This window comes from Myotis nattereri (assembly GCF_964212035.1).
Source record: "Myotis nattereri genome assembly, chromosome: 17".
In the NCBI taxonomy this organism is placed as follows: Eukaryota; Metazoa; Chordata; class Mammalia; order Chiroptera; family Vespertilionidae; genus Myotis; species Myotis nattereri.
In genome coordinates this window covers 147,731-171,985 of record NC_138092.1, presented here as the reverse complement: position 1 = coordinate 171,985, position 24,255 = coordinate 147,731, and the positions used below count along the sequence as shown (strand labels likewise).

At 63.6% G+C, this 24,255-nt stretch overlaps 3 protein-coding genes across 3 annotated transcripts; all 3 read left to right on the top strand.

Moving 5' to 3' along the window:
- The first annotated feature begins 93 nt into the window (after nucleotides 1-93).
- Nucleotides 94-16,331, top strand: PPP1R16A (protein phosphatase 1 regulatory subunit 16A). Its single transcript, XM_081110902.1, has 11 exons — nucleotides 94-227; nucleotides 10,925-11,953; nucleotides 13,003-13,073; nucleotides 13,165-13,310; nucleotides 14,338-14,441; nucleotides 14,518-14,642; nucleotides 14,721-14,846; nucleotides 14,929-15,004; nucleotides 15,082-15,211; nucleotides 15,383-15,548; nucleotides 15,738-16,331. The coding sequence occupies exons 2-11, from the start codon at nucleotides 11,695-11,697 to the stop codon at nucleotides 16,110-16,112; spliced, it is 1,578 nt and encodes a 525-aa protein (XP_080967028.1). The 5' UTR covers nucleotides 94-227; nucleotides 10,925-11,694; the 3' UTR covers nucleotides 16,113-16,331.
- Nucleotides 16,332-17,026: 695 nt separating this feature from the next.
- GPT (glutamic--pyruvic transaminase) lies at nucleotides 17,027-20,988 on the top strand. Its single transcript, XM_081110903.1, has 12 exons — nucleotides 17,027-17,223; nucleotides 18,276-18,444; nucleotides 18,561-18,650; nucleotides 18,801-18,909; nucleotides 19,048-19,181; nucleotides 19,325-19,568; nucleotides 19,696-19,775; nucleotides 19,868-20,004; nucleotides 20,095-20,269; nucleotides 20,364-20,519; nucleotides 20,599-20,711; nucleotides 20,786-20,988. Exons 2-12 carry the CDS (start codon nucleotides 18,283-18,285, stop codon nucleotides 20,874-20,876), a joined length of 1,491 nt encoding a protein of 496 aa, XP_080967029.1. The 5' UTR covers nucleotides 17,027-17,223; nucleotides 18,276-18,282; the 3' UTR covers nucleotides 20,877-20,988.
- Nucleotides 20,989-22,264: 1,276 nt separating this feature from the next.
- Nucleotides 22,265-24,234, top strand: MFSD3 (major facilitator superfamily domain containing 3). Its single transcript, XM_081111442.1, has 5 exons — nucleotides 22,265-23,126; nucleotides 23,397-23,544; nucleotides 23,626-23,750; nucleotides 23,823-23,932; nucleotides 24,019-24,234. Exons 1-5 carry the CDS (start codon nucleotides 22,445-22,447, stop codon nucleotides 24,190-24,192), a joined length of 1,239 nt encoding a protein of 412 aa, XP_080967568.1. The 5' UTR covers nucleotides 22,265-22,444; the 3' UTR covers nucleotides 24,193-24,234.
- The last annotated feature ends 21 nt before the right edge of the window (nucleotides 24,235-24,255 follow it).

The following is a 24,255-nucleotide window of genomic DNA, read 5'->3' as shown; positions in this document are numbered from 1 at the left end:
GGACGCCCGGGCCGCAGATTCTCCCGCCGCTCAGGGCAGGCCCCGCCCCCAGGACAGGCCCCGCCCCCGGCTCCCTTGGGCCCGGGCTTCCGGCTCTGGGCCGCGCGGCCGGAAGTGTAGCGTTGCCATGGCGAGGGCCCGGCGCGGGGCCCGCCCCTGCGGCGCCTGGAGGAGCGCGGGGCTGACTGACCGGTGGGCCGGATCCGATCGATTGAGCGCGGCGGAAGGTGAGGCTCGGACTTCCGGGGCCTGCGGTGGGAGGAGGCTGGGCCCCCCGGGAGACGGGAGGCCGGGCCCCCCGGGAGAGAGGAGGACGGGCTCCCTCGGGAGACGGGAGGCCGGGCCCCCCCCTCCCCCCCGGGAGAGAGGAGGACGGGCTCCCCCGGGAGACGGGAGGCCGGGACCCCCGGGAGAGAGGAGGCCAGCCTGGGGAAGGGGGGAGGCCAGCCCCCAGGAGGGAGGAGGCCTGATGGAGGCTGCGCTGAGCTGAGAGGAAGAGGAAGATCGAATCAGGTTGGGAGGGAGGAGGCGGGGCCCAGATGGGCCTCAGGGAATCCCAGGTCTGAGCAGCACGCAGGCCCCACTGGGTGCTGGTGGGTGAGGCCGGGGGTCGGGTGCTACGGGTCAGGAGCAGCTTGGAGAAGCGACGCTCCGGAGGCCCCCGATGGCTCTTCATGTGTTACCGACACGAGGGACGGTTCTCACTCTTGCAACCTGTTGTCAGCACTGGGATCACTGGGATCACCAGGGAGGGACTCACCCAGGCTTGGTGTGGGCTTTGGCGTTAGGCCCGGGGACCGACTGGGGCCTCTCGGGGCAAGTTCCGTCAACTTTCAGGGGCTCGAGTGACCTCACTTAGAGTGTGGGGATCCCGGGCTCCGCCTCAGATGGGGGTCAAGCTGAGACGTTCTAATGTGTGGACAGCCTGGCCCCATGCTGCGCAGGAGGTACCCCCGGCCTGGGCCTGCGAGGGAGCACCATGGGCGGTGTGGACCTCTTGCCGTCCTGGAGCAGAGGCTGCTGGGACTGGGGGATTAATTTCCGTGGCTGCGGAGAGGGAGGTATGCATGGAGACCTTCCAGGTTTAGGGAAGCCAGAGAAAGGGGGGCCCGCCCCAAGTCTCTGGTGTCCACCAGCAGCTTGTTCACTGTGTGCCGTCTTGGAATCTGAGTCTCAGGTGAACCTCGGGTGACCAGCATACCATAGCTGCCGAAGAGTGCCCCACCCCAGCCCCAGCCCATCTTTAGCAAAGCAGGGCATCTGAGTGGGAGTCCAGGCTCTTCCCTCACCTCCTGGCTCTCTCAAAACCTCCTCCTGAAGAGCCCTGATAGGGCACTTCCCATCCATTCCTTCATCCAAATAGCTGGGTGCAGCTGCTGCCCCCCCCCACCCCCATGACCTTGGCCCTGCCTCAGCTCATTGCCTTCACCCTTTGTACCTTAGCCAGGTGAGTGACTGGTTCTTGTGCTCACCTGAATCCTCCCTCCTCTGCTCTGGCCCCTTCCCACCACCTTTCCACCATGCAGAAGCTCTGCGTGGAGGTGGGAGGGAGAGAGCGAGCTCCCCCCACCCCTTCCAGCTCTGGGCCGTGGGCAGGACCTCCCTAGCACCCGGCGGAGAAGGGGCAGAGAGGTGCAGGGAAGTCTGCTTCCACAGATGCCCAGGGGGAGGGTGCCATGAGGAGGAGCGCCTGCTTGGTGGGTTTTGAGAGATGTGCCCGTCTGGGAAACACGCCGCCATCCAGGGGTAGAGCCCCGGCAGCCAGTGCATTGCTTTTTCCTGTCGATTCCCGTCTCCCTCGTAGAGTTTCACAGGAACAAAATCATACACAAACCCTTGGTGTTGGACTCCTTTCCCTGCGGGACGTTGGGAAAGCCAGGGGGTTGCCTGTGTGGGTAGTTGATTTCTGCTTTGCTGAGGGGATATTCCATGGTGCAGGTAACAGCCATTTCTTTTTTAAAAAAATAAATTGTCCTATAGTAACATTTATTTACTTATTTTTTATTGATTTTCAGAGAGAGGAAGGGAGAGGGAAAGAGAGAGAAACATCAATGATTAGAGGATTACCGATTGGCTGCCTCCAGCACACTCCCTACTGGGTATCGAGCCCACAACCTGGGCACATGCCCTGACAGGGAATTGAACTGTGACCTCCTGGTTCATGGGTTGACGTTCAGCCCCCGAGCCACGCCAGCCGGGCAGGTGTACACACACCAGGGTTCAGCTGCTGTGCTTACAAGTCTGTGTGGACATGAGGTTTATTTCTCTTGGTGTGAAATGATAGAAAGGAGGGGTTAAAGCAGAGGTCCTCAAACTTTTTAAACAGGGGCCAGTTCACTGTCCCTCAGACATTCCACACATGCGCACTGCGGGCCGGGACGAGGCGGCTGCTAAGCAGGACAGGCAGCGGCGGCAAAAACACCGGCGGGCCGGATAAATGTTTTTGGCGTAGTTTGAGGACCCGTGGTTAACTTTATAAGAAAGTGCCGAACTATTTTCCAAGTTGGCTTCACATTCATTTTACAGCCGCACTCGCTCCATATTCTCTTTACGCCAGTGCTGCCATCCTTTTAAAAGTTCGGCCCTTTTCATAGGTGTGTGGGGCTCATGGTGGTTTAGTTGGCATTTCCTAGGGATGGTGTTGAGCATCTTCTTCCTGCGCTTGCTTTGCTGGCCATTTGTGTATCTTCTTTTGTGAGTGTCTGTTCAGATCTTTTGCCCTTAAAAAAATGGGCCGTTTGCCCTGGCTGGTGTGGCTCCGTTGGTTGAGTGTCGTTCGTGCACCGAGGGCTCAATGGTTGGGTTCCTGGTCGGGGGCATTTGGGAGGCGGCTGATCAATGTTGCTCTCTCTCTCTCCCTCTCCTTCTCTCTCTTCCTCTAAAATCAATAAAACTTTTTTAAAAAATGGGCTGCTTGTCTTACCCAGTTTTAAGCGTTCTTTGTATCTTTAGGATGCCAGGCTGGCCGGCCTGAGAATAGTGTGCCAGTGTCTTGAACAGTAGACGCTTGGAATTTCGATGAAGTCCAGTTTGTCAGTTTCTCCTTCATTGTCTGTGCTTCCTCTTCCGGTGCGCGTGGAGGCCAAGGGCCATTGTTTCCACGGGGACATCTGGTTGTCCTGACACCCCTTTTTGAAGACCATCCTCTCGCCATCGTATTACCTACCACCTCGTTGGAAACCGGTTGATGTACGGGAGTGGGTCTATGTCTAGATTCTCTGCTTTATGCCGGGACTTGTGCTGCTATCACACAGGGTTGATTGTGGCAGCTTCATAAGTCTTGAGATCAAGAACTGTAAATTCTCCAACTTGGTGACTGTTTTTCACATCATTTTGGCTCTTTGAGATATTATGCAGTTCCTTATACATTTAGAATTAGCTTGTGATTTCCCACAAAAAAAGCTTACTGGGATTTTGACCAGGATTGTATTAACCCTATAGCTCTATTTGGGGTGAATTGGCATTTAACAATATAGAACATGGTACATCTCCATTTATTTAGGTATCTGTACTAATTGTCTATTGCCTTTTAACAAATAATCTTAAAACAGAATGGTTTAAGCAATAAACATTACTTCAGAGTTTCTGGTGGGTAAGGAGTTCACAGTCATCTTAGCTGGGTGGCTCCTGGCCTCATGCGGTTGCAGTTGGGGTTGTCCTCCGGGTCTGCTTGCCTGGTGTGTGTGTGTGTGTGTGTGTGTGTGTGTGTGTGAGAGAGAGAGAGAGAGAGAGAGAGAGTATTCCATGCTTGTGATACTGATTTTGTAAATGATATTTAAAGTTCTGCATTTTCCAAGTACAGAGACATGCAGTTGATTTTGACATTGAACTCGTGTCCTACAACCTTGCTATTTATTTGAGTGACCCTCCTATAGGTTCCTAAGAATATCCTGCAGGCCTCCCACACGCCTCTGTCTAAGCGTGTTGCATGTTCCTCTACTTTTCCCCGCTTTCTGCTTCTGGCCTCAGTGCCTGGCTGGGCCCTCCACGGGGCCCTTAACCCCTCCAGCCTCCCAGGGCTGGCCTCTGGCAGGGCATTCTGACACTGTGCCAGGCAAGGGTTACATGACAGTTGATCCCTCCTAGTCTGCTGCTGGAGCCATCCTGGTGGTTCCCACTGCCAAGGAGGCCAGGCCTGGGAGGCCACTGGTGCCTTTAGTCTTGGAGTGCACTGCCCACTGACCTTCTGGATGAAATACAGCCACTGCCCAGTGCCACCTGGAGCCTCAGGGAGCTGAGCACCTCTGTTCTGTGAACGAAAGGCTGTGTCCCGGTTGGTCAGCTGCCCTGGGATGTCCTTGCTAGCCATGGCCCAGAGCAGGTTCTGTGGGGGGCCCGGCACGCTTCTGCTGGGGACAGTGCCTGAAGCAGGATGGCGGTGGGGAGACCCCCCACCTGGTCGGGGCAGTCGTGTGCTGGGTCTTCCCTGGTGGTGCTGGGTCGCTGTCTGGTGGGCATGTCCTGGTCTGTGTCAGGTTTCATGTGCGCTTCCCTGATGATTAAGGACTGGGCACCTCTCCGCGTGTTTGCTGATGTGAAGTGACTGCTGAGTGAAGTCTTTGGCCCACTTCCTGTTTGGGGGAGAGTTGCCAATATTATTTCCTACTTGGTGGCTTGCTTTTCCACTCCTTTTATTTTTAAATGTTATTTTGAGATGATTGTAGGTGTACATGCATAGTTGTAAGAAATCATTCAGAGAGACCCCTCCTCACGTCCTGGTCCCCCAAAGGCACATACCTGCGCTGCCGCCCTCGCCCGGGACACGGACCCTTACAGGCTTACCAGCGTTGCATGTGTCGTGAGTGAGTGTGCGAATGTGTGCTTTGCTCTGTGCAGCCCGCCACACGTGTCCCATGTGTAGATCTGTGTCACCACCCAGGGCCCTGTGAGCCCTGTGAGCCGCCCCTTCCTCAGCTCCGCCCCACACCCTGGACCTGGCCTCCGGGGAGTGCCTCTGACTGCACCCTGCAGGCGTGACTGTTGGGGACGTGCTGGTGCCCTCCTGCCCCCTGAGCTGGGCACACCTGGTCTTGGTGGGTTCTGTGAAGGGACAGCTCTTTCCAGTTTGGGGCAATTATGAATCAAGTCGCTATGAAATCCACGTACAGGTTTTTGTGTGAACTTAAATTTTCATTTCTCCAGGATAAGTGCCCAAAAGCACAGCTGCTCGGCCATGCAGTAAGCACACGTTGAGTTTTTTTTTAAGAAACTGCCCAACTTTTCCAGCGTGGCTGCACCCCCAGCAGTGGGAGACCCTGGCTCCCGCGTGCCGTTCCCGGGTGTGGGTGGGCTCCCGATGGCGTCTCCTTGAGGGTGAAGCCGGCAGGACCCCGTCACCCTGTGCCCTGGGCGGTGGAGTGTCTGGTCCCACCTTGTGCCCACTTTCTAGTTGGAATGTTGGGTTTTTCCTGCCGAGCTGTGGGAGTCCTCTGAGGGCCTGTGGCTTGGGAGTTTGTCCTCCCGCCTCGGCACAGGGTCTGGGGCAGAGCAGAGGCTTCACTGTGTTGAGTCCAGTCCGGTTGGTCCTGTGCCAGCTCTGGGGCCGCCTCTGTACGGTGCAGCTTCCCTCGGGCACACTGCGAGGCACAGCCCTCGTCCCGGTGAGCTGCCTGGACCGTGTGTGTCTTCACCGGAAAGACTGCCTTCCTGCTGTCCGCACGCGGAGCGCTGGCCTGAGTCCACTGCACCCCAGCCCGTGCTAATCTTTACGAGGAACCTCGCTATCCACACATATAAGCACTTGAAACTGTTCCTTTTAGGATTGTCCCGACGATTCTCGTCCTTTTGCATGTCATATACAATGGAGACTGAGTTTGGACAGAGAATTGTGTTGGAAAATTAGAGCTTGCAGGACAACTACGGGGATTTTGACTGATTGCGTGGAGTCTGAGGTGAGTTTGGGGGAAATGACATCGTTCCAGTTCTGAGTCTGACCCGTCATCCTGTGTAGTTTTCCCCGGAGGCTCGGGTGCCTTTTGTTGCCGTTCCTCCGAGACAGATGAGGTGAGCAGGTGAGCAGAAGAAACCGGCTCAGGACACAGTTACAGCTGCAAAGGCAGGGCTCGTGGCGCTCCAGAGAGGGAGGGAGGAAGGTAGCGGTGATGGGCCTGCAGCAGAGGAGGGAGGAGAAGGGGGTGTGCGCCCTGGGGAGCGCTCAGCAGGTTTGTGGTGTTGCACAGTGCAGGCATTTTGAAAAATGGAGTGTAATCGGATTAATCCGTTTTCTTTTAGGTTCCTGGGTTTTGTGTCAGGTTCAGAAAGGCTATCCCTTTGTTTGTCTCCCTACTGCCTGTGGTTTTATTGTTTCTCCCACTGGGTCTGACGTGACCATGAGAAGAGGGGCCCCTGCTCTGTGTCCCGGGGCTCCCTGCCCCCTGCTCCCCCCTCCCCATGTCCCTGCAGCAGCCACCGGGTCTTCTCCTCTCTGCCCCCTCACCTGGACACGCCCCCAGCCCCATCTCCTTCTCAGGGCCCTCCTTCCTCCCCACCTGCCCCTGGTTACTCTTGTCCTCTGTCCACTCCCTGCTGGTGAGTGTGCAGGGGTCAGCGTCTCCGTGAGGCCCCACCCGGGTCTGATCACATCACTCATTTGTCTGAAAGCCTCTGGCTCCTGCGGCTGGTTGGGCAGAGGCCAGCTTCTTGGCCGGGACAGAAGGTGGTGTGTCCTCTACAGCCCGCCCCGCCCGCCCGCCGGGTCCCCAGCAGGTGTGCACACCTGCCCTCCCCAAGCAGAGCGTGTCACGCTGTTTTGAAGTTTACCTTCAGGTCTCAAAGTCACACAACAGAAATGACCCAAAGTGCACACCACCCAGCTGCCCCCACCCACCCGAGACCCGTCAGTCGTCTCGTGTTTCTCACATGGATGCAAACCTACATTGTTTATTCCGTGTTTACATCAAAGGCAGCCTGTCACCCACAGATTTTACACCTTTCACGCGTGCACGGCTCCCTCCGGAGCCCAGCCCCTGCGGAGGCTGGCAGGTCATTTCCAGCGTTTTTGTCCTAAAGGTGCTGCCCCTCGGGGCCTGGTGGGAGTGCTGGGGGTTAGCATCTGGAACGTTGCAGAGCAGGCCTCTGGGCAGGTGAGTGTGCCCATAGGATGTCAGTGGTGAGGGTGCCCACGGCAGCACCTGATTTTCTCTTCCACGGTCTCCCCGCCGGTTCAAGAAGCCACTGCCACACTGCCCTTGCCGTTCACACTTCCTCAGCCCGCCTGCCAGCCCCCACTCCCCACTGCCGCTCCCCAGCCTGCTGAGGGGCCCTTCCCCTCACGGGGATCTAGAGGCAGAGGCCCCTGGATGGCCACCCCGTGACTTCTGCCTGTCTGCAGTGGACCTCACTGAGGGTCGGGCCTGCCCTTGTTCCCCTCCGTCCCCGCCCCCACCCCCAGAGCAGAGCCGTGAGGAGAGCTGTCGGCGGACTGGGTCCCGCACACTGGTCGCTTCTTCATGGCCTCGTGCGGCATTCCTCCCGTTTCAGGGTCTCCGGGCACCTGCTCCCCCTCTGGGTGGAGTGAGCCATGGGGCACCTGGGCCTGGGGGGTCTGCTGCCCAGCCACATGGCTCTGCCTGCTTTGCCACCAGCCTTCCCACACAACCCAAGGCCCCCCTTCCAGATGCCGGCACCCACTGAGCCCTCAACAAGCGTGTTCTCTCGTGGAAGAGACAGGCCAGGACCCCAGACAGGGCCTGGACATCTGGCCTTCACCACCTGGAAGTGGGGCCCTTGTGCCTGGGGGGGGGGGGCGTTCTGCAGGATTGCAGTCTCCCGGAGAGCCTGGGTAGGGCTGGGGCCTCATGAGCTAAGGGTGTCCCTGAGGCCTTGCTGTGTTGGGCCCCCTCCTGGGCTGCCCAGGAGTCTCGCACAGCAGCCCCGCCTCTCGCCCTCTGCGCCTGGGCCAGGGCAGAGTCGGCTCTGGAGGTGGGGAAGGTGGCACAGTCCTGCGCCATGACGTTTCCACGACCTCTACCTTGTCTCTGTTTCTGCAGAATGACAACACTTTACTTAGAGTCGAGGCGTCTATGGAACTGTCCCTTTTGGCTATTATAAATAATACCACAAATAAAACCAGCTCTTTTTGATTGGCAGCTATGGGAGCCACTCCAACAGCCCAAACAGGGAGACGTGAAGCCCCCAGAACCAGGGGGAGTGGGCAGGGGCCGGGCCTCGCAGCTGGGGCTGCCCTGCCCCCAGCATCGCTGAGACTCTCCCCTCCCCAGGCCCCTCCCAGACTCTGGCTCTTGTTGCCCTGCCCCTGGCTCGCCTCGCGAGGTGCGAGGAAGTGGGCAGGGAGGCAGGTGGAGCAGTGGCTCCATTTCCCTGTGGGAAGTGGGGGGTCATGACAGGGACTTGCTGGCTGTGGGTGTGGGGGCTGCTGAAACCCTCCTGGGCTGGGGTCGGGGACCAGGGCCTCCCGTCCAAAAGGCCAGGGGTCCTGGGGTGCTCTTGGCAGTCTTGGGGAGCCCAGGTTTTGGGGCCTCCCACCTCAGTCCACACTCCTGTGCAGCTCGCCTGGCACGGAGCTGAGAACTGGAAAAAGTGGCCCAGATTATCTCTGTTTGACATTCCAGGGAAGCTTGGGGGCGGATTTGTAGACAGAGGCGGGAGCTGCCCTGCCGAGCCCCCTCAGCCTGGGTGTGGAGTGTGGGCCGTTCCTGGGGAAACTCCTGAGCTCGTCTCGCCTTCCTGGCTGCGCCGAGGGTCCGGCCACCGGTTCCGGCAGCTGTTCCTGGCTGCGTCGGGAAGAGGAGGCTGAGAGCGGCTCGGTGAGGGGCGGGGGGCCAGGTCCTGGGGGGGGGGTGCCCCCTGCAGCAGAGCCCTGGAGTCGCCGTGGGCACCTTCTTCCTCCGAGGATGCCCAGGTCCAGCCGCCCCAAGTCCCCCGGAGCCTGCTCTCAGGGCTTCCGGCCGAGGGAGGACCTGTGTGGGCGGCCCCAGGTGCTGGGCGGGCGGGGCCAGGTGTGCAGTGCAGCCAGAGCCCTTTCCTCCCCCTGCAGCTGGAGGGGGCGTGTGGGGGGGGGAGTCCGGACGTGCTCTGTGATGGGTTTGCAGAGACGGCCTTCATGACAAAACCAAAGACAGTGTGTGTTCTGTGGGAAGCTCGCTGCGACTCTGGGTGGTTTTCTGCAGGACCTGGGCATCAGAGTCTCTTTTCTCGTATAAAATGATGACATCTCTTCCATCTCATTAACTTAACAGAATAAGGCAGTGGCTCTGATGTTGGCACCATCTTGGAGAGTAAAACTGGTGCAGGAGACCCTGGAGCCCACTCTGCTGGGAAGCGGGGGTGGGTGGGTGGGGGGGAGGGGGATGGGGGAGGGGGGGAACCTCCCTTGGCTGGAGACTGCGGGCCAAGCAGAGGCCACTGAGCTCCGCCCTGTGTTCCTGGTCTCTTGGGGTCAGTTTCCCTGACAGGCCCAGAGACTGATGGAAGAGGTGAAGGTTCCACCTTGCAGGGGGTGGGGAGATGGGGGGGACCTCAGCTCTTGGGTGGACAGGGGGAGCGAGGGGAGCTGTAAGTGACCAGCAGAAAGGAGGGAAGGGGGTCTGGGGGGGCGGGCAGGGAGGCTCTGCTGTGCCTCAGGTGTGGTCTGGAGCCGGCAGGTGTCTGCAGCGCCTGGCCCCAGCTTGTCTCACTGTGAGAGGCTGTGTGCCGAGGGCCAAGGCAGGACTGGGGGCTGGGACGGGGAGTCTGGACAGCTTGCGTCTGCCCCTGGCCCCAAGAGTCTGCAGAGGTAGCAGCTGGCACAGGCTGCCCAGAGCAGGGGTGCTGCCTGGACAGCTATTCCCTAATTCCATCCCCAAGACGCCGCCCAGGCCGGGCTCAGAGGCCAGAGCAGGTCGGACCTGGACAGGGAAGCTCCCAGGGACACTGGAGGTCCTGAAGCAGGAAGAACCGGATCTCATCTGATCTGGCCCAGGACAGAAAGAAGGGGTTCTCACTGAGCGCCCTAAATACAAGTCTGGCCAGAGGAGGGGTCAGTATCCAGATGGCCACAGGCCTGGCCGAGTGAAAGGGGGACCTTCTGGATGAAATGCAGCCAGGGCCTCCTGAGGCGTGTCATGTGACCACAGCCAGGGGCCACAGGGGTACTGGGCAGGAAGGCCACCGTGGATTCTCTGTGGCTGTGCCCCAGGCAGGCTGCCTGCCTAGTTAATAGACCCCAACCTGGAGGCCACTCCGCCCGTGTCCACATGATGGCCGAGGCATCGACTGGACTGGTCTAGGGACCCGGAGGCCTGGGAGCCAGGGTGTTGGCCAGGACGGGCGGGGCCCTGTTTGGCCTCAGGCCCAGGAGGTAGGGCCTGCCCTTGGGGCAGTTCCTGGAGAGCCGAGGAGAAGGCCACCTTGCCTGGCCCAGCCTGGGGGCAGACAGGGCAGATGCTTGGGACCAGGGCCAGAACCTGGAGCCTTGGGAAGCAGCAGAGAACAGCTCCTGAAGCAGTCCCTGGGCCCTGGAGGCAGCCTCCTGCTCCCTCCTCAGCCCTTTCTTAAAAAAAAAGGTATGTATATATTTCAGAGAGGAAGGGAGAGGGAGGGAGAGAAACATCAATGATGCGAGAATCATTGGTTGTGTGCCTGCTACACACCCCTACTGGGGATCAAGCCCACAACCCAGGCATGTGTCCTGACCAGGAATCGAACCATGATCTCCTGGTTCTTCGTTTGACACTCAACCATTGAGCAACGCTGGCCGGGCCCTTCTCAGCCTTTTTAAACACAGTGTGACTCAGAGGGGGGCAGAGCAAGCTGTGGGCCCCTCCCCCCACCCTGGCTCCAAGCCCCCAGCTCCCCGCAGCCAGGACTGTTGTCTAGCAGGGCTCTCTGTGGGCATGGGCTGGGCCTCATACAGGGCAGGCCCTGGTCTCACCTGCTAGCTGCTGGGAGCCTCGCCAGCCTCCCTGTGTTTCCTCTTCCTCCTCAGGCTGGTGGAGCCGCTGCTGTCTGCGGCCGGATTGCCTGCCCGGGCTCCTCCACAGGGGCTGCCCTGAAGACGGCTGCCAGACCTGCTCCGCCTCACCCCGGGCACCATGTCTGGGACCCCAAGGCTCTAAGCACACACCCTGCCCTGGCTGCTCTGGCTGCTGAGCCCGCCTTCCGGCCACACCTCCTGGTTAGTGCCCATGCACTGACCCTGGGAAACAGACAGGAGGAAGCAGAGGACAGAGGAGGCCAGGCCATGGCTGCTCCCAGGCCCTATCCGGGCTCCTGAGGCTTGGGGGGAAAGGGGCTTCTAGGGCTCCCAGGGGCCTCTGCCCATTGTCCTGCCCACCCTTCCCCTTTGGCGAGGCGCCAGGAAGCTGCGCCTTTGTTACCTGGGCGATCAGCTACAGAACCTGGACTAAGGCAGACAGGTCCTGCTGCTCCCCAGGCCGTGCACCCTGACCCCAGGAGGGAGAGAGGGAGGCCCTGCCCTCGAACAGCCAAGCTGCCAGGGCTCCCGAGAGGTGGCTGCTGGCGTCTCCCACACGCCCCTTTCTGCCAGGGGCCTGTGCCCCTTGGGCTGCCTGAGCCTGGTCACGGAGTGGGATCTCCTGACCCAGCCTTGCCAGGGGCAGAGGGCACCGGGCCTTGAGGAGGGGATGCCCGCGAGGGCCCCAGTCCAGCCGGCTGCCCCGCCCCTCAGGCCCAGCCTGGCCCCCTTGTTTCCCTGTTTGGTGCCCCGAGCAACCCCCCTGGCGGGAAGCCCCCGCCATGGCCGAGCACCTGGAGCTGCTGGCAGAGATGCCCGCGGTGAGCAGGATGAGCACGCAGGAGCGGCTGAAGCACGCCCAGAAGCGCCGTGCCCAGCAGGTGAAGATGTGGGCCCAGGCTGAGAAGGAGGCCCAGGGCAGAAAGGGCCACAGGGAGCGGCTGTGGAAGGAGGCGGCTGGCAGCAGGCTGCAGAAGCGGGTCCTCTTCCCGCCCAGTGTCACCCTTCTCGAGGCCGCTGCCCGAAATGACCTGGAAGAAGGTGAGTGTGGCTGACCCTAGGGTGGTGCCCGGCCTACAGCCCGTCCCTGTCCCCCTGGCGTCGTCCTCGTGAGACCTGCCGAGGACACAGCTGCATCTCACGGGGACCTGGGGTCCAGCCCAGCTGCCTCAGCTGTGGCTGCAGGTGAGGGGGCAGCGTGCAGGCTCCTGCTTCAGCTGTGAGGCTTCTAGGAGCCTGGAGAGGTGTCCAGGGCGTGGCTGCAGTGGGCTGGGGCGGCCTAGCCTTCCTGCTAGGGACTGGTCTAGGGACCCGGGAGGAGAAGGCCCCGGGGCTGGACGGTGCTCAGGAGAGTCCTGGCCTCAGCTTTGGGCAGGCTCCCCGTCCCTCCCGGACCTCCTTCCAGGACAGGGGCCTCTGCTGCAGAGCCTGGGGCGAGGAAGGCCTGAGGCTGGGGAAGTGGACAGGGCGCGGTGGGTGTGGCACAGGGCACTGTGGGAAAGAGGGTGCGTCCTTGTGCTGCCTACAAGCACCCCCAGGGAGGTCCAGGCCACAGAGAGGTCAAAGGTGACCTTGGCAAGAGCCTGGGCCCAAGGTGGGGCTGCTGAAGAGGAGTGAGGGCCGGGCCAGTTCTGCTCCTAGGGAGACCCTGGGGGTCAGGCCTGGCACCTCAGCCCACATTCCAGGCTGCAGCAGGGCTGGGAGCCCGCAGTGGGGGGAGGGAGGGGCAGGTACCAGGGATGGGCGTTTGTGGGGGCCAAGTGGTCTGTGGGGAAGGCTGGGGGGGAGACATGGGACATGGGGGTGTTGGAGGAGGGTGCCAACACCCAGCCAGAGTGGGGTCGTCTGGAGCCCAGTGCGACCGGGCTCACACAGGAGGGGTGGAGTGCCAGGATTTGGGAAGGGTGGGTCCTGCTGGGGGCTGGAGGCAGAGACCTCTTGCCACCTGTACCACCATCTTCCTCGTCCTTCTCAGCCACAGCACAGCAGTCAGCCAGGTAACCTCAGGTGCAGGGCCTGCCCGGGACAGAGCCGGCCTGTGGCAGGATCTCCATTCCTGCCCCCTGAGCACACCCCCCTCCTTCTTGCAGTCCGCCAGTTCCTTCAGAGCGGGGTCAGCCCGGACCTGGCCAACGAGGATGGTCTGACGGCCCTGCACCAGGTGAGCCCTGCAGGGGCTGGGAGGGCGGAGCTGGCTGGGGGCTGGGGGCGTGGAGGGGGCTGGCCTGGTGCTCAGGCTGCCTGGTTTACAGAGCTGCATCGACGACTTCCGGGAAATGGTGCAACAGCTGCTCGAGGCCGGGGCCACGGTCAACGCTCGCGACAGTGAGAGCTGGACCCCCCTGCACGCTGCGGCCACCTGCGGCCACCTGCACCTGGTGGAGCTGCTCATTGCCCGGTAGGGCCCCTGGGAGCAGGTGTGGCCAGAGTGGGCATCTGTGTCAGGGAGAACCATGGCTGGGCAGCGGGCAGCTGGCCCTAAGACACAGCCCAGGCCTCATCTGGAGGAAGTGTGCCCCTGCCTCTTGCTCCCATTGGCCGTTGCTTACCGCCTGTGTCCTGGCGTGGAGAGCCAGGCGTGGGCAGGGGCCAACGCACTCCAGACAGGGTCGTCTGCCCGCCTGGCTGCTGACCTGGGTATATCCTGCCAAGTACTGTCACGAATTCAGGAGCTCCTTGAGGGTGGGCCTTGACCTCCAGCACAGGCCTCCTGGCCTCCCCAGGCCCTGGACAGAGAAATGCCATCTGGTCAGGGATGAGGGTGAAACTGTCAAGGAGGGAGGGAGCACCTGGACCCAGGTGAGGCCTTGACCACGAGGAGTGAACGCCGATGGTCGGCTTCACTGGATCCAGTAGCCCCTCCTCCCCCGCGCACAGCTCCTCAACTCTGACCCCTCTAGTAGGACAGATGGTTAGGTGCTCAGACTGTCTGTGGAGCGTCCCAGGCATCGACAGTATGTGCGAGGGAGAGGGGCAGTACTGAGCCCCTCTCCTCTCCACAGTGGGCACCCACCCGTGTCCCCCCCTCTAGGCTCCCACGTGAGCTCTACTCCCTGCAGCTCTGCAGGGCTGTCTTGGTGCCCAGGCTCTGCCCCTGGGGCCTCCAGAGTACCATCACCCACTCTTGGCAGGTGGTCCCAATGTGCACGTTCATGGGGGCTGATGGCTGCCAGTAACCTACAGACACAGGAGGAGACTGCAGGGCTGAGGACAGGAGCCAAGGCTGAGGGGCACCAACCGGCCAGGGGCAGCCTCTCCCAGCAGCATCTGGGGCCTGGGCCTCATTGTCGGCCCCACATGCCCTGGAGGCAGCCCTAGGCTGAGGCTTTGGGGGAGGAAGGACCTCTGAGTGGGGCCTGGGGGCCTCCCTTGTAGGGAGAAGGTGAGAGGGCCCTATGGCAGCACCCTGTCCATCTTCCCTGCAGTGGCGCTGACCTCCTGGCAGTCAACACCGATGGAAACATGCCCTACGACCTATGTGAGGATGAGCAGACGCTGGACTGCCTGGAGACGGCCATGGCCAACCAGGGTGAGTGTGATCCCATCTTCCCACCTGCTGCCGGGGTGGGGCCCGCGGCGCTGGCTCTGAGCCTGTTGCCCTGCAGGCATCACCCAGGACGGCATTGAGGGGGCCCGGGCCTTGCCGGAGCTGCACATGCTGGAGCACATCCGAGGCCTGCTGCAGACGGGGGCTGACCTGGACGCCCCTGGGGACCATGGGGCCACGCTGGTGAGGACTGGCGAGGGAACGCAAGGGGTGGAGGGTGCTGCGGCATGGCCAGGGCTCAGGAGGGGTGTTGTGCCTTAGCTACACATCGCTGCCGCCAACGGGTTCAGCGAGGCGGCGGCCCTGCTGCTGGAGCACCGAGTCAGCCTGGGCGCCAAGGACCGTGACGGCTGGGAGCCGCTGCATGCTGCTGCGTACTGGGGCCAGGTGAGTGGGTGGAGCCGTGGGCGGCCGGGCACCGGTGGTCCCCCAGCTCTGGAGCTCAGCAGCCTGGTCCGCTGGCCCGCAGGTGCACCTGGTGGAGCTGCTGGTGGCACACGGTGCCGACCTCAATGGAAAGTCCCTGATGGAAGAGACGCCTCTTGGTGAGCTGGGACCACCTCCTCGAGGTGCATGTGAGCAGAGGGAGGGCGCCCTTGACCCTCTGCCCGCTTCTCCACAGACCTGTGCGGGGACGAGGAGGTGCGGGCCAAGCTGCTGGAGCTGAAGCACAAGCAGGACGCACTCCTGCGGGGCCAAGGTCGCCAGCGCTCTCTGCTGCGCCGCCGTACCTCCAGTGCTGGCAGCCGGGGGTGAGCACTCGCCCCCCCCCCGCCCCCGCCCCCGCCCCTCTGGCCATGCCCAGGCCTTTGCCCCCACTGACGGCAGCGGCAGCGGCGGCGGCCACAGTGCCAGCTGGAGCTTGGGGCAGAGTCCACGGGGGAGGGAGGTGTCCTCCACAACCTCACCCTGCGCTCCCCCAGGAAGGTGGTGAGGCGGGTGAGCCTGACCCAGCGCACCAGCCTGTACCGCAAGGAGCATGCCCAGGAGGCCATTGTGTGGCAACAGCCACCTCCCACCAGCCCAGAGCCCCAAGAGGAGGATGAGGATGGCCAGACAGACACTGAGCTCAGGCCACCGCCCCCTGAGGTGAGCCCCTCCCCCTCACTGTGGAGCAGGCCTTGACCCAGGAGCCAGTGGATCAGTGACCCTGCACCATAGATCAGCTGGTGCCCTACCCCCGTGCCTCCCCTTTACCACAAAGCAGTGTGCCCAGGACCAGGGGAGGCCAGACAGGGTCCCCCTGAATGGCCTCTGGGGCCCATGCTCCCCTTACAGGAGGAGGACTCCGAAGTGTCTAGGCCACACAACGGCCGAGTTGGGGGCACCCCTGGACGGCACCTGTACTCCAAGCGGCTTGACCGGAGTGTCTCCTACCAGCTGAGCCCCCCGGAGAGCGTGGCCCCCGACAGCCTGGGCCACAGCCTCGGCCGCACCAAGGCCCACCACACCTTGGCGGAGCTCAAGCGCCAGCGAGCAGCTGCTAAGCTGCAGCGCGGGCCCGAGCCCCCCGGGTCTGGTCTGTCTGCGGACACAGAGGCCCCCCAGCCTGAGTGCGGCTCCAGGGCTGGTGGGGACCCGCCCCTGCTCAAGCTCACAGCCCCCTCGGAGGAGGCCCCCGTGGAGAAGAGGCCCTGCTGCCGGCTCATGTGAGGGGCTGGCGCTCGGGCTGCCCAGGCTCTGCTGCCAGGCCTATTGCTAGCAATCCCGACGTGTGCCCTGTGGGCAGGCAGCCAGCCATCTGGGACCCCGCCTCCGCAGGCAGGAATGGGCCTTGGCAGAAGCCATACCTGGGGGGGGGGGGGGGCGCACCTGGCTACAGAGACCTCGTGTCATCCTGTGACTCTTGATAAAGAGCCCTCTGCCACCTGCCTTGTTGTGTCTCAGCTGGGCCACCGTCCCCATGGGAGCTGCTGTGTGCTGGGCCTGGGTGCCCCGTCCCTGTGCGCAGTCATCGGGCCTGTGGGTGCACGCTGGGGCTCGCTGGTGGCCCAGCCCATGTGGGAGTCAGGCCCACAGATGCCGGGCAGGAAGCCTGGCCCTCACTGCCCTGCCTTCCCAGGCTCCTGGCGGCTCCTCTGTAACTCTTTGCTGTCCTCCAGGAGCTGCGGAAGGACACTCCCTGGGAACAGGGATGTGTGCCAGGGGAGCAGAGATCCTGGTTTGGGGAGGGAGGGGCAAAGACATACAAGGCTAGTGTCAGAAACCTGGGGGGCAGGTCCTCCATCCTTGGCATGCAGCCCAGTCCTGGGGCCTAGCTGCCAGATTTTCCCTGGGCTGGCAAAGGGGGCCAGCAGTTGGCCACTCAAGCTCTGAGCTGGCTGGGTACGATGTGTCAGGGTGACAGGGGTCCCTTAGGGGCCTTGCGTGGGAGGGCTGAGGGCACTGCCATCTCATCAGGCCATGGAGGGGGGTTCTGCATGGCCACCAGCGCTGGATGGCATGGGCTCAGGTGACCTTCCCCTCCTCACTGAACACCAGCCTGGTCCGCCCATTGTCCACAGGCCAGCCCTCCGCTGAGCCTTGCGGTGGGAGGGGTGTCGAACCTGGGGGAGGGCCAGGTGTGAGCTGCTGGTTACATTTAGTGTGGGGCCGGTGCTGCTGCCCAAGTCCACCTGCACCAAGCTGCCAGGGTGGGAGGGGCTGGCTCCGCCTGGGGCTGGGCCCATATTACCCTGCACTCTGGCCTGGGGGCCAGGGAGACAGGCTTGCTCACAGGAAGGCTGAGGAGGCAGTGGAGTGGCAGCGGAGCAGAAGGTGCGAGGTGAGAGTGAGGCTGGCGCTCGGGCCCCGTGTCCTCTCCAACTAGCAGGAGCTGACCAGCCGGGCTCCCCTCTGGCCCGACCAGCCGCCCACAGGACAGCGTGGACGCAGGCTCCCTGACCCTCAGCTCAGCGTCAGATGCCATAGCTGGAGTGGCCACCCTGGGCAGGGCCTGTGGAGGTGGGGCTCTGAGGGCCTATCACTGCTCACTCCCCGCTCTCCACCAATTAGCAGCCACGGGAAGTAGAGCTGAGGTCACCCTGCCTGTGGGGTGGCCCCAAGGGCAGCCCCTGCCGGCCTGGTGAAAGGGCACCCCATGCAGGGCAACAAGTGTCCAAGGGCCTCCCCCGCAACACGGGCTCAGGGCTCGCAGTGCTGATGGTGCCCAAGGCCTGAGCACGGGCCCCTGCAGCCCCCACCCTGCCATGACCACCAGCCCAGGAGGGGCCAGATGGAATACCCAGGGCCTCCCCCCCTCCCCCAGCACCCCAGGATTCCTGAGGCTTGGCTCAGTTACCTGGGAGATAGGGCTGCTGACCCAAGCAAAGATGGGGGACTCCACAGGGCTACACTTCCTCCTAGTCCGGCTAGGGTAAATCTCCATTCTCCCCTCTGGGTTCAGCCCTGCCTAGCTCTGCCCACCCCCTTGGGGCACTCAGCCCAGCTCCCCTCCCCCCAGACCCAGTCCCTCAGAACTTGCTGCACCGTCTGTCCCTACCCCCCATGTGGGTCTCCTGCTCCTGTCATGGGGACACGGCCGGGCGGCACTGGGCCGAGCCCCAAGTCCCGCCTGCCTCCTCACCCACTCCCTGCGGCTCCCTGGGCAGAGCTGTGCCCAGATGGGTGGGGCAGGCCCTGTGGCCCCAGAGGCCCCAGCTCCGCCTTCAGCCTTTCCTGTTCCTTTCAGTGGGGCCAGCAGGCTGTCGTGTAGAGGGTGCCTTCTTACCTGGAGCCCCTACCCAGGCTCCCCCTTACGAGCCCAGGTCCGCTGAGCTGGGACTCAGCTTCCCTCATTCCCACGTCTGGATCCTGCCACCTCCTGCCCGGTCTTAGCAGGGTCATGGCAGCGAGGCCGGGTGGCCACAACCTGGCTGCGATGAACGGGCCGAAGGAAAAGGTGCTGACGCTGGACACCATGAACGCCTGTGTTAAGAGGGTGGAGTATGCCGTCCGTGGCCCCATCGTGCTACGCGCCCTGGAGCTGGAGCAGGAGCTGCGCCAGGTATGGCCCTGGACCCAGCACAGCCCTCCAGACAGCACCCAGCAGCCAGCGTCACATGGGACAGGAGCCTGCGGGAGTGGGAAGGCCCATTCTGTGTCCCGCCTCCATCCTCCCAGGGTGTAAAGAAGCCGTTCACTGAGGTCATCCGCGCCAACATCGGGGATGCACACGCCATGGGGCAGAAGCCCATCACCTTCCTGCGCCAGGTGAGGCTGGCGCTGCTCTGGCGCCCTCTCCCGGTCAGCCGGTCAGCCCTGAGCCCTGTGCCCTGTGCCCTGAGCCCTGTGCCCTGTGCCCTGAGCCCTGTGCCCTGTGCCCTTTGCCCCGAGCCTGGCCTCAGCAATCGCTCCTCCCAGGTCCTGGCCCTCTGCGTCCACCCGGATCTCCTGAACAGCCCGGACTTCCCCGAAGATGCCAAGAGAAGGGCGGAGAGCATCCTACAGGCGTGCGGGGGCCACAGCCTAGGTGAGCCCACACAGAGCCCGGGGAGGAGGACTGGAGGAGGCTGTCCCGGGGCGGGGCGGGGCGGGGCGGACCCACCCACTGGGAGGAGAGGCTCTTCTCCCGGGAGCAGCCTAACGGGCCTCCCCGCCCCCTGGCCAGGGGCTTACAGCAACAGCTCGGGCATCCAGCCCATCCGAGAGCACGTGGCGCAGTACATCCAGCGGCGCGATGGAGGCATCCCCGCGGACCCCAACAACATCTTCCTGTCCACGGGGGCCAGCGATGCCATCGTGGTAGGCGGGGCCGGGCCGGGCAGGAGGACACCGCGGTTCTGTGTGTGGCCGGCGGTCAGGCTTCTCCGGGCATGCGGCGTGGGGTGGTGGGGAGACAGGAAGCCCTGGGCCCGCCAACTCTGCCGCCCCCCGTCCGCCCGCAGACGGTGCTGAAGCTGCTGGTGGCCGGCGAGGGCCGCTGCCGCACGGGCGTGCTCATCCCCATCCCTCAGTACCCGCTCTACTCGGCGGCGCTGGCCGAGCTCAACGCGGTGCAGGTGGACTACTACCTGGACGAGGACCGCGCCTGGGCGCTCGACGTGGCGGAGCTGCGGCGCGCGCTGTGCCAGGCGCGGGGTCACTGCCGCCCCCGCGTGCTCTGCATCATCAACCCCGGCAACCCCACAGGTGCGCGCCCGCCGTCTCCGCCCCCACCCATCCCTGCCCCGCCCCTCCCGCCCGCCATCCTGCCCCTCCTGCCCCTCCTGCCCGGTGTCCTGGCTGACCCCGGACTTGCCGTGTCCCTGCGCCCCAGGGCAGGTGCAGACCCGCGAGTGCATCGAGGCCGTGATCCGCTTCGCCTTCGAGGAGCGGCTCTTCCTGATGGCTGACGAGGTGCTGGCCTGGGCGCGCGGGGGCGGGGGGTGGGGGTGGGGGGACGGGGGCACGGGGCCAGCCCGGGCTCCCTTGACACCTTCGCCCGGCAGGTGTACCAGGACAACGTGTACGCAGAGGGCTCGCAGTTCCACTCGTTCAAGAAGGTGCTCATGGAGATGGGGCCGCCGTACTCGACGCAGCAGGAGCTCGCCTCCTTCCACTCGATCTCCAAGGGCTACATGGGCGAGTGCGTGCGGGCCAGACCCTGGGCGGGGCCTCTCTGACCCGGCCAGCCGCCCCTTGCGGCCCTGCCTGGACGCTCGCCTCCGCCTCGCAGGTGCGGGCTCCGCGGCGGCTACGTGGAGGTGGTGAACATGGACCCCGCGGTGCAGCAGCAGATGCAGAAGATGATGAGCGTGCGGCTGTGCCCACCGCTGCCGGGCCAGGCTGTGCTGGACATGGTGGTCAGCCCGCCTGAGCCCTCGGACCCCTCCTTCACGCAGTTCCAGGCGGTGAGCGGAGCGGCGTGGGGGGCGGCGGGGCGGGGCGCGGCGCGGCCGGGCTGGGGGGCGCTGCACCGACGCCTGATGCGCCCTCCCTCCACAGGAGAAGCAGGCGGTGCTGGCCGACCTGGCGGCCAAGGCCAAGCTGACCGAGCAGGTCTTCAACGCGGTTCCCGGCATCCGCTGCAACCCGGTGCAGGGCGCCATGTACTCCTTCCCGCGCATAGAGCTGCCCCCGCGCGCGATTCAGCGCGCTAAGGTGCGGGCCCCGCGGGCAGGCCGGGCCCCAGGGAGGGCGCGGCCTGGGACACCCGCCTGACCGCCCGCCCTCTCCCCAGGAGCTGGGTCTGGCTCCCGACATGTTCTTCTGCCTGAGGCTGCTGGAGGAGACGGGCATCTGCGTGGTGCCGGGCAGTGGCTTCGGGCAGCGGGAAGGCACCTACCACTTCCGGTGAGGCCCCGCTGCGCAGCCCCGCCCCGCGGCCCGGGGCCCTTTGCTCTTCACTTACCTTCCTCCGCTTTTAGGATGACCATCCTGCCCGCCGCGGAGAAACTGCGTCCCCTTTTGGAAAAGCTGAGCCAGTTCCACGCCAAGTTCACCCGCGAGTACTCCTGAGCCCTCTGGGGACCAGGCCTGGGTGACAGTGGCCTGGGTTCGAGGTGCCCCGCGACCTGTGGGCTGGGCACGTGCCCCTCTGCCGGCCTCTAATAAAGCTGTGAGAGCCTGACACTTGGCGTGTGCACCCCTGTGTGTGCCTTCCCTGCCTCCTGGGGCCTGGTCTGCCGTCCAGAGGAGCGGTCGTGCCCTTCCGCCCCCGCCGGGAGTCTGGCTCTGCACGTGGGGGCTCAGCGACAGGCTTGGTGTCCTGACTGCCCCCCCCCCCCCCTCGCTGCTGGGGGAACCGAGGAACAAATGGGGCTCTCCGCCTGGGTTGTGTTTGAAGCGTGTGGTGAATGTGTGTGGCATCGGCGTGTACATGCAGCCCGAGGGCCGGGAGGCAGTGAGGGGAGGCCCTCCCGAGCCAGATCCCCCGAGGGTGAAGAGAGCAGGTGCGATGCTGAGGAGACCCCGGGGATGGCTGGGCTGGAGGACCCGGGACGGGAGGTGGGCAGCCCGGTGTCCTTGCCACTGGAACATGCAGGTGATGCCTGCTGCGTGTCGCTGAGGGAGGCATCATGGTAGTCCCTGCTTTATTTATTCATTTTAAAATATTTTTTATTGATTTTAGAGAGAGGGAAACATCCATGAGGACCATCGAGTGGCTGCCTCCTGCACGCCCTCTACTGGCGATAGAGCCTGCAACAGGCAATGCCCTGACCCGGAATCTAGCCACCTCTGGCCATGGGACAACGCTAAGCCAGCTGAGCCACATGGCCAGGGCGGCAGTCCCTATTTTAAAGACGAGGAAACTTGGGACCCCAAAATATGCAAGAAATAACAGGAAACCCACTCACGGTGACCCCAGCAGTTGAGGGAGCGCATTGATTCGAGCCTGCAGGTGGATCTAGGCCGGGCCTAGATCCTAGTCTAGGGTCAGCTTCAGGGACCCACGGGCTCAGAAACCCGAGGCAGTTCTTGCCCACGGGCACGGGTGTGTGTGTGTGTGTGTGTGTAGCTCTGGGCAGGAGAGGCCACAAAAGAACCCACATTTGGCTTCCGCTTGGATGGACGTGTCTCCGCCGGGCCAGCTGGAGTGGGCTGGGCAGGGGAGCTGCTGAAACGCAAGCACAGCCAGGGCCTTGGGCCGGACAGTGTAACTTGAACCAGTTCCTCCATGGGGAGCAGAGGGGGTGCTGGAGAGGCTGCGGCCACTGGGGAGATGCCGGGAAACACTTGTGCAGCCTTTGGGTCTAGGTCCCCGAGGTCTGGGGGCGGACCTGACAACCCTGAGAAGGACCAGAATGGGTCCCATTGCCGCGTTCTACTCCGGACGCAGTACCCAGGTGGGCCACCGGGGGCGCCGGCGCACTCGGCCGCTCTGGCCCACTGGCGCTCTATGGTCCACGGGGTCCCGGGAGCGGAGCACGGCCTGCGGCTCTGCGGGTCGGAAGCCAGTCTAACCCTGACCCCGCCCGGCCCAGTCCAAAGGCCATGCCGTCTGTGACCCTTGACCAGACCAGACACGGAACCGTTTTGCCCGTCCCGCTCCAGGCCCAGCCTTGAACTCGGCCCCAGCCCCGGCCATGCGTGGGAAGCTGCTGCCGCTGGCCGGCCTCTACCTGGTGCAGGGCCTGCCCTACGGGTTGCAGTCTGGCCTGCTGCCCGTGCTGCTGCGAGCGGGCGGCCTCTCCCTGACTCGCGTGGGACTGACCAAGGTGCTGTACGCGCCCTGGCTGTTCAAGCTGGTGTGGGCCCCGCTGGTGGGCACGCGGGGCTCCCCCAGGGCCTGGCTGACGCTCAGCACGGCTGCTCTGGGCCTGGTGTGCGGGCTGCTGGCAGCTCTGCCTCCGGCTGAAGGTGGCCAGGCGGAGCTTCCGGTTACTGTGGCGGGGCTGCTGCTGTTGCTGAACCTGGGTGCAGCCGTGCAGGACGTTGCCCTCGACACACTAGCCATGCAGCTCCTGGAACCGGCGGAGCTGGGGCCTGGCAATACCGTGCAGGTGGTTGCGTACAAGCTGGGGTCGGTGCTGGCGGGTGGTGGGCTGCTGGCCCTGGTGCCCACCCTCTCCTGGCCCCAGCTGTTTGTGCTCCTGGCTGCCACCTACTGGCTGGCTGCTGCTCTGGCTTGGTCTACACCCGCCCTGCAACAATTGCCCTCGCCTCAGCCCTCAGAACTCCCCCCACACACCCTGCACCTTCTGCAGGACTTGCTAGCTGTGTCCGGGACCCTGTGGACCGCCGGCTTTGTGCTCACTTACAAGCTGGGTGAGTGAGGGCTTGAGTCCGGCGATAGCAGGGGTGGGGACCTCCAGGTGGGTCCCCAGGAACACCTGGCAGGGCCATCCTCTTTCTGGGGTATGCCCAACAGTGGGGCTTTATGTTGTGCCACTGAGCTCCAGCCACAATCCCTGGGTCCTGCTGATGCCCTTTCTACCATCAGCACCAGAGGCAGGGTAGCAGCCGGCTGGGGAGCATGACCAAGGTCCCAGGTGGAAAAGGGAGGCGGTTGTACTCCCACTCATGTTCTCCCCACAGGTGAGCAGGGTGCCAGCAGCCTGTTCCCACTCCTCTTGCTGGACCGAGGCCTCTCCGCCCCGGAGCTGGGGCTGTGGAACAGTGTGGGTGCCATGGCCTGCTCCATTGCTGGCTCGTCCCTGGGTGGGGCCCTGCTGTCTGGACACTGGTGAGCCTTCTCAGCCTGTCCCACTCACCTGCTCACCCCCAGTCTCCCCAAACCCCTGACCTGCCCAGTCTCCCCACCCAGGAAGCTGCTTCCCCTGCTGAGGTCAGTACTTCAGTTCCGTCTTGGAGGCCTTGCCTGCCAGACCACCCTGCTCTTCTACTTGGACACCCCGTGGGCCAGGCTGGACCCTGGCACAGTCCTGAGAGGTGAGGGGCTGGGCATTGGGCATGGGGAAGAACACTGCACATCCTGGGCCCTGCTGACTTTGGTCCTCCCAGGGGCAGTCTTGCTGAGCCTGTGTCTGCAGCACTTCTTGGGGGGCCTGGTCACAACCGCCACCTTCACTCTGATGATGTGCTGCAGCCAGCTGGCACCCAGTGCCTTGCAGGTGAGGGGTCATGGCCAGGACACCAAGGGGATGCAGGGCTGAGGTCCAAGCAAGTCCTAACCCCACCCCCACCCCCTACCCGGCAGGCCACACACTACAGCCTCCTGGCCACACTGGAGCTGCTGGGGAAGCTGCTGCTGGGCACACTGGCTGGAGCCCTGGCCGACAGCCTGGGCCTGCACCTCTGTTTCTCGCTCTTCCTTGCTCTCTCAGCCATACCCATTCTGTACCTGAGCCTGGCACCCAGAGCCCTGGCCTGAGCCGGGTGGTAAGACTAGTCAGTAAAACCAAGTGTGACCGACCGGCCTGCTTGTCTGTCTGGG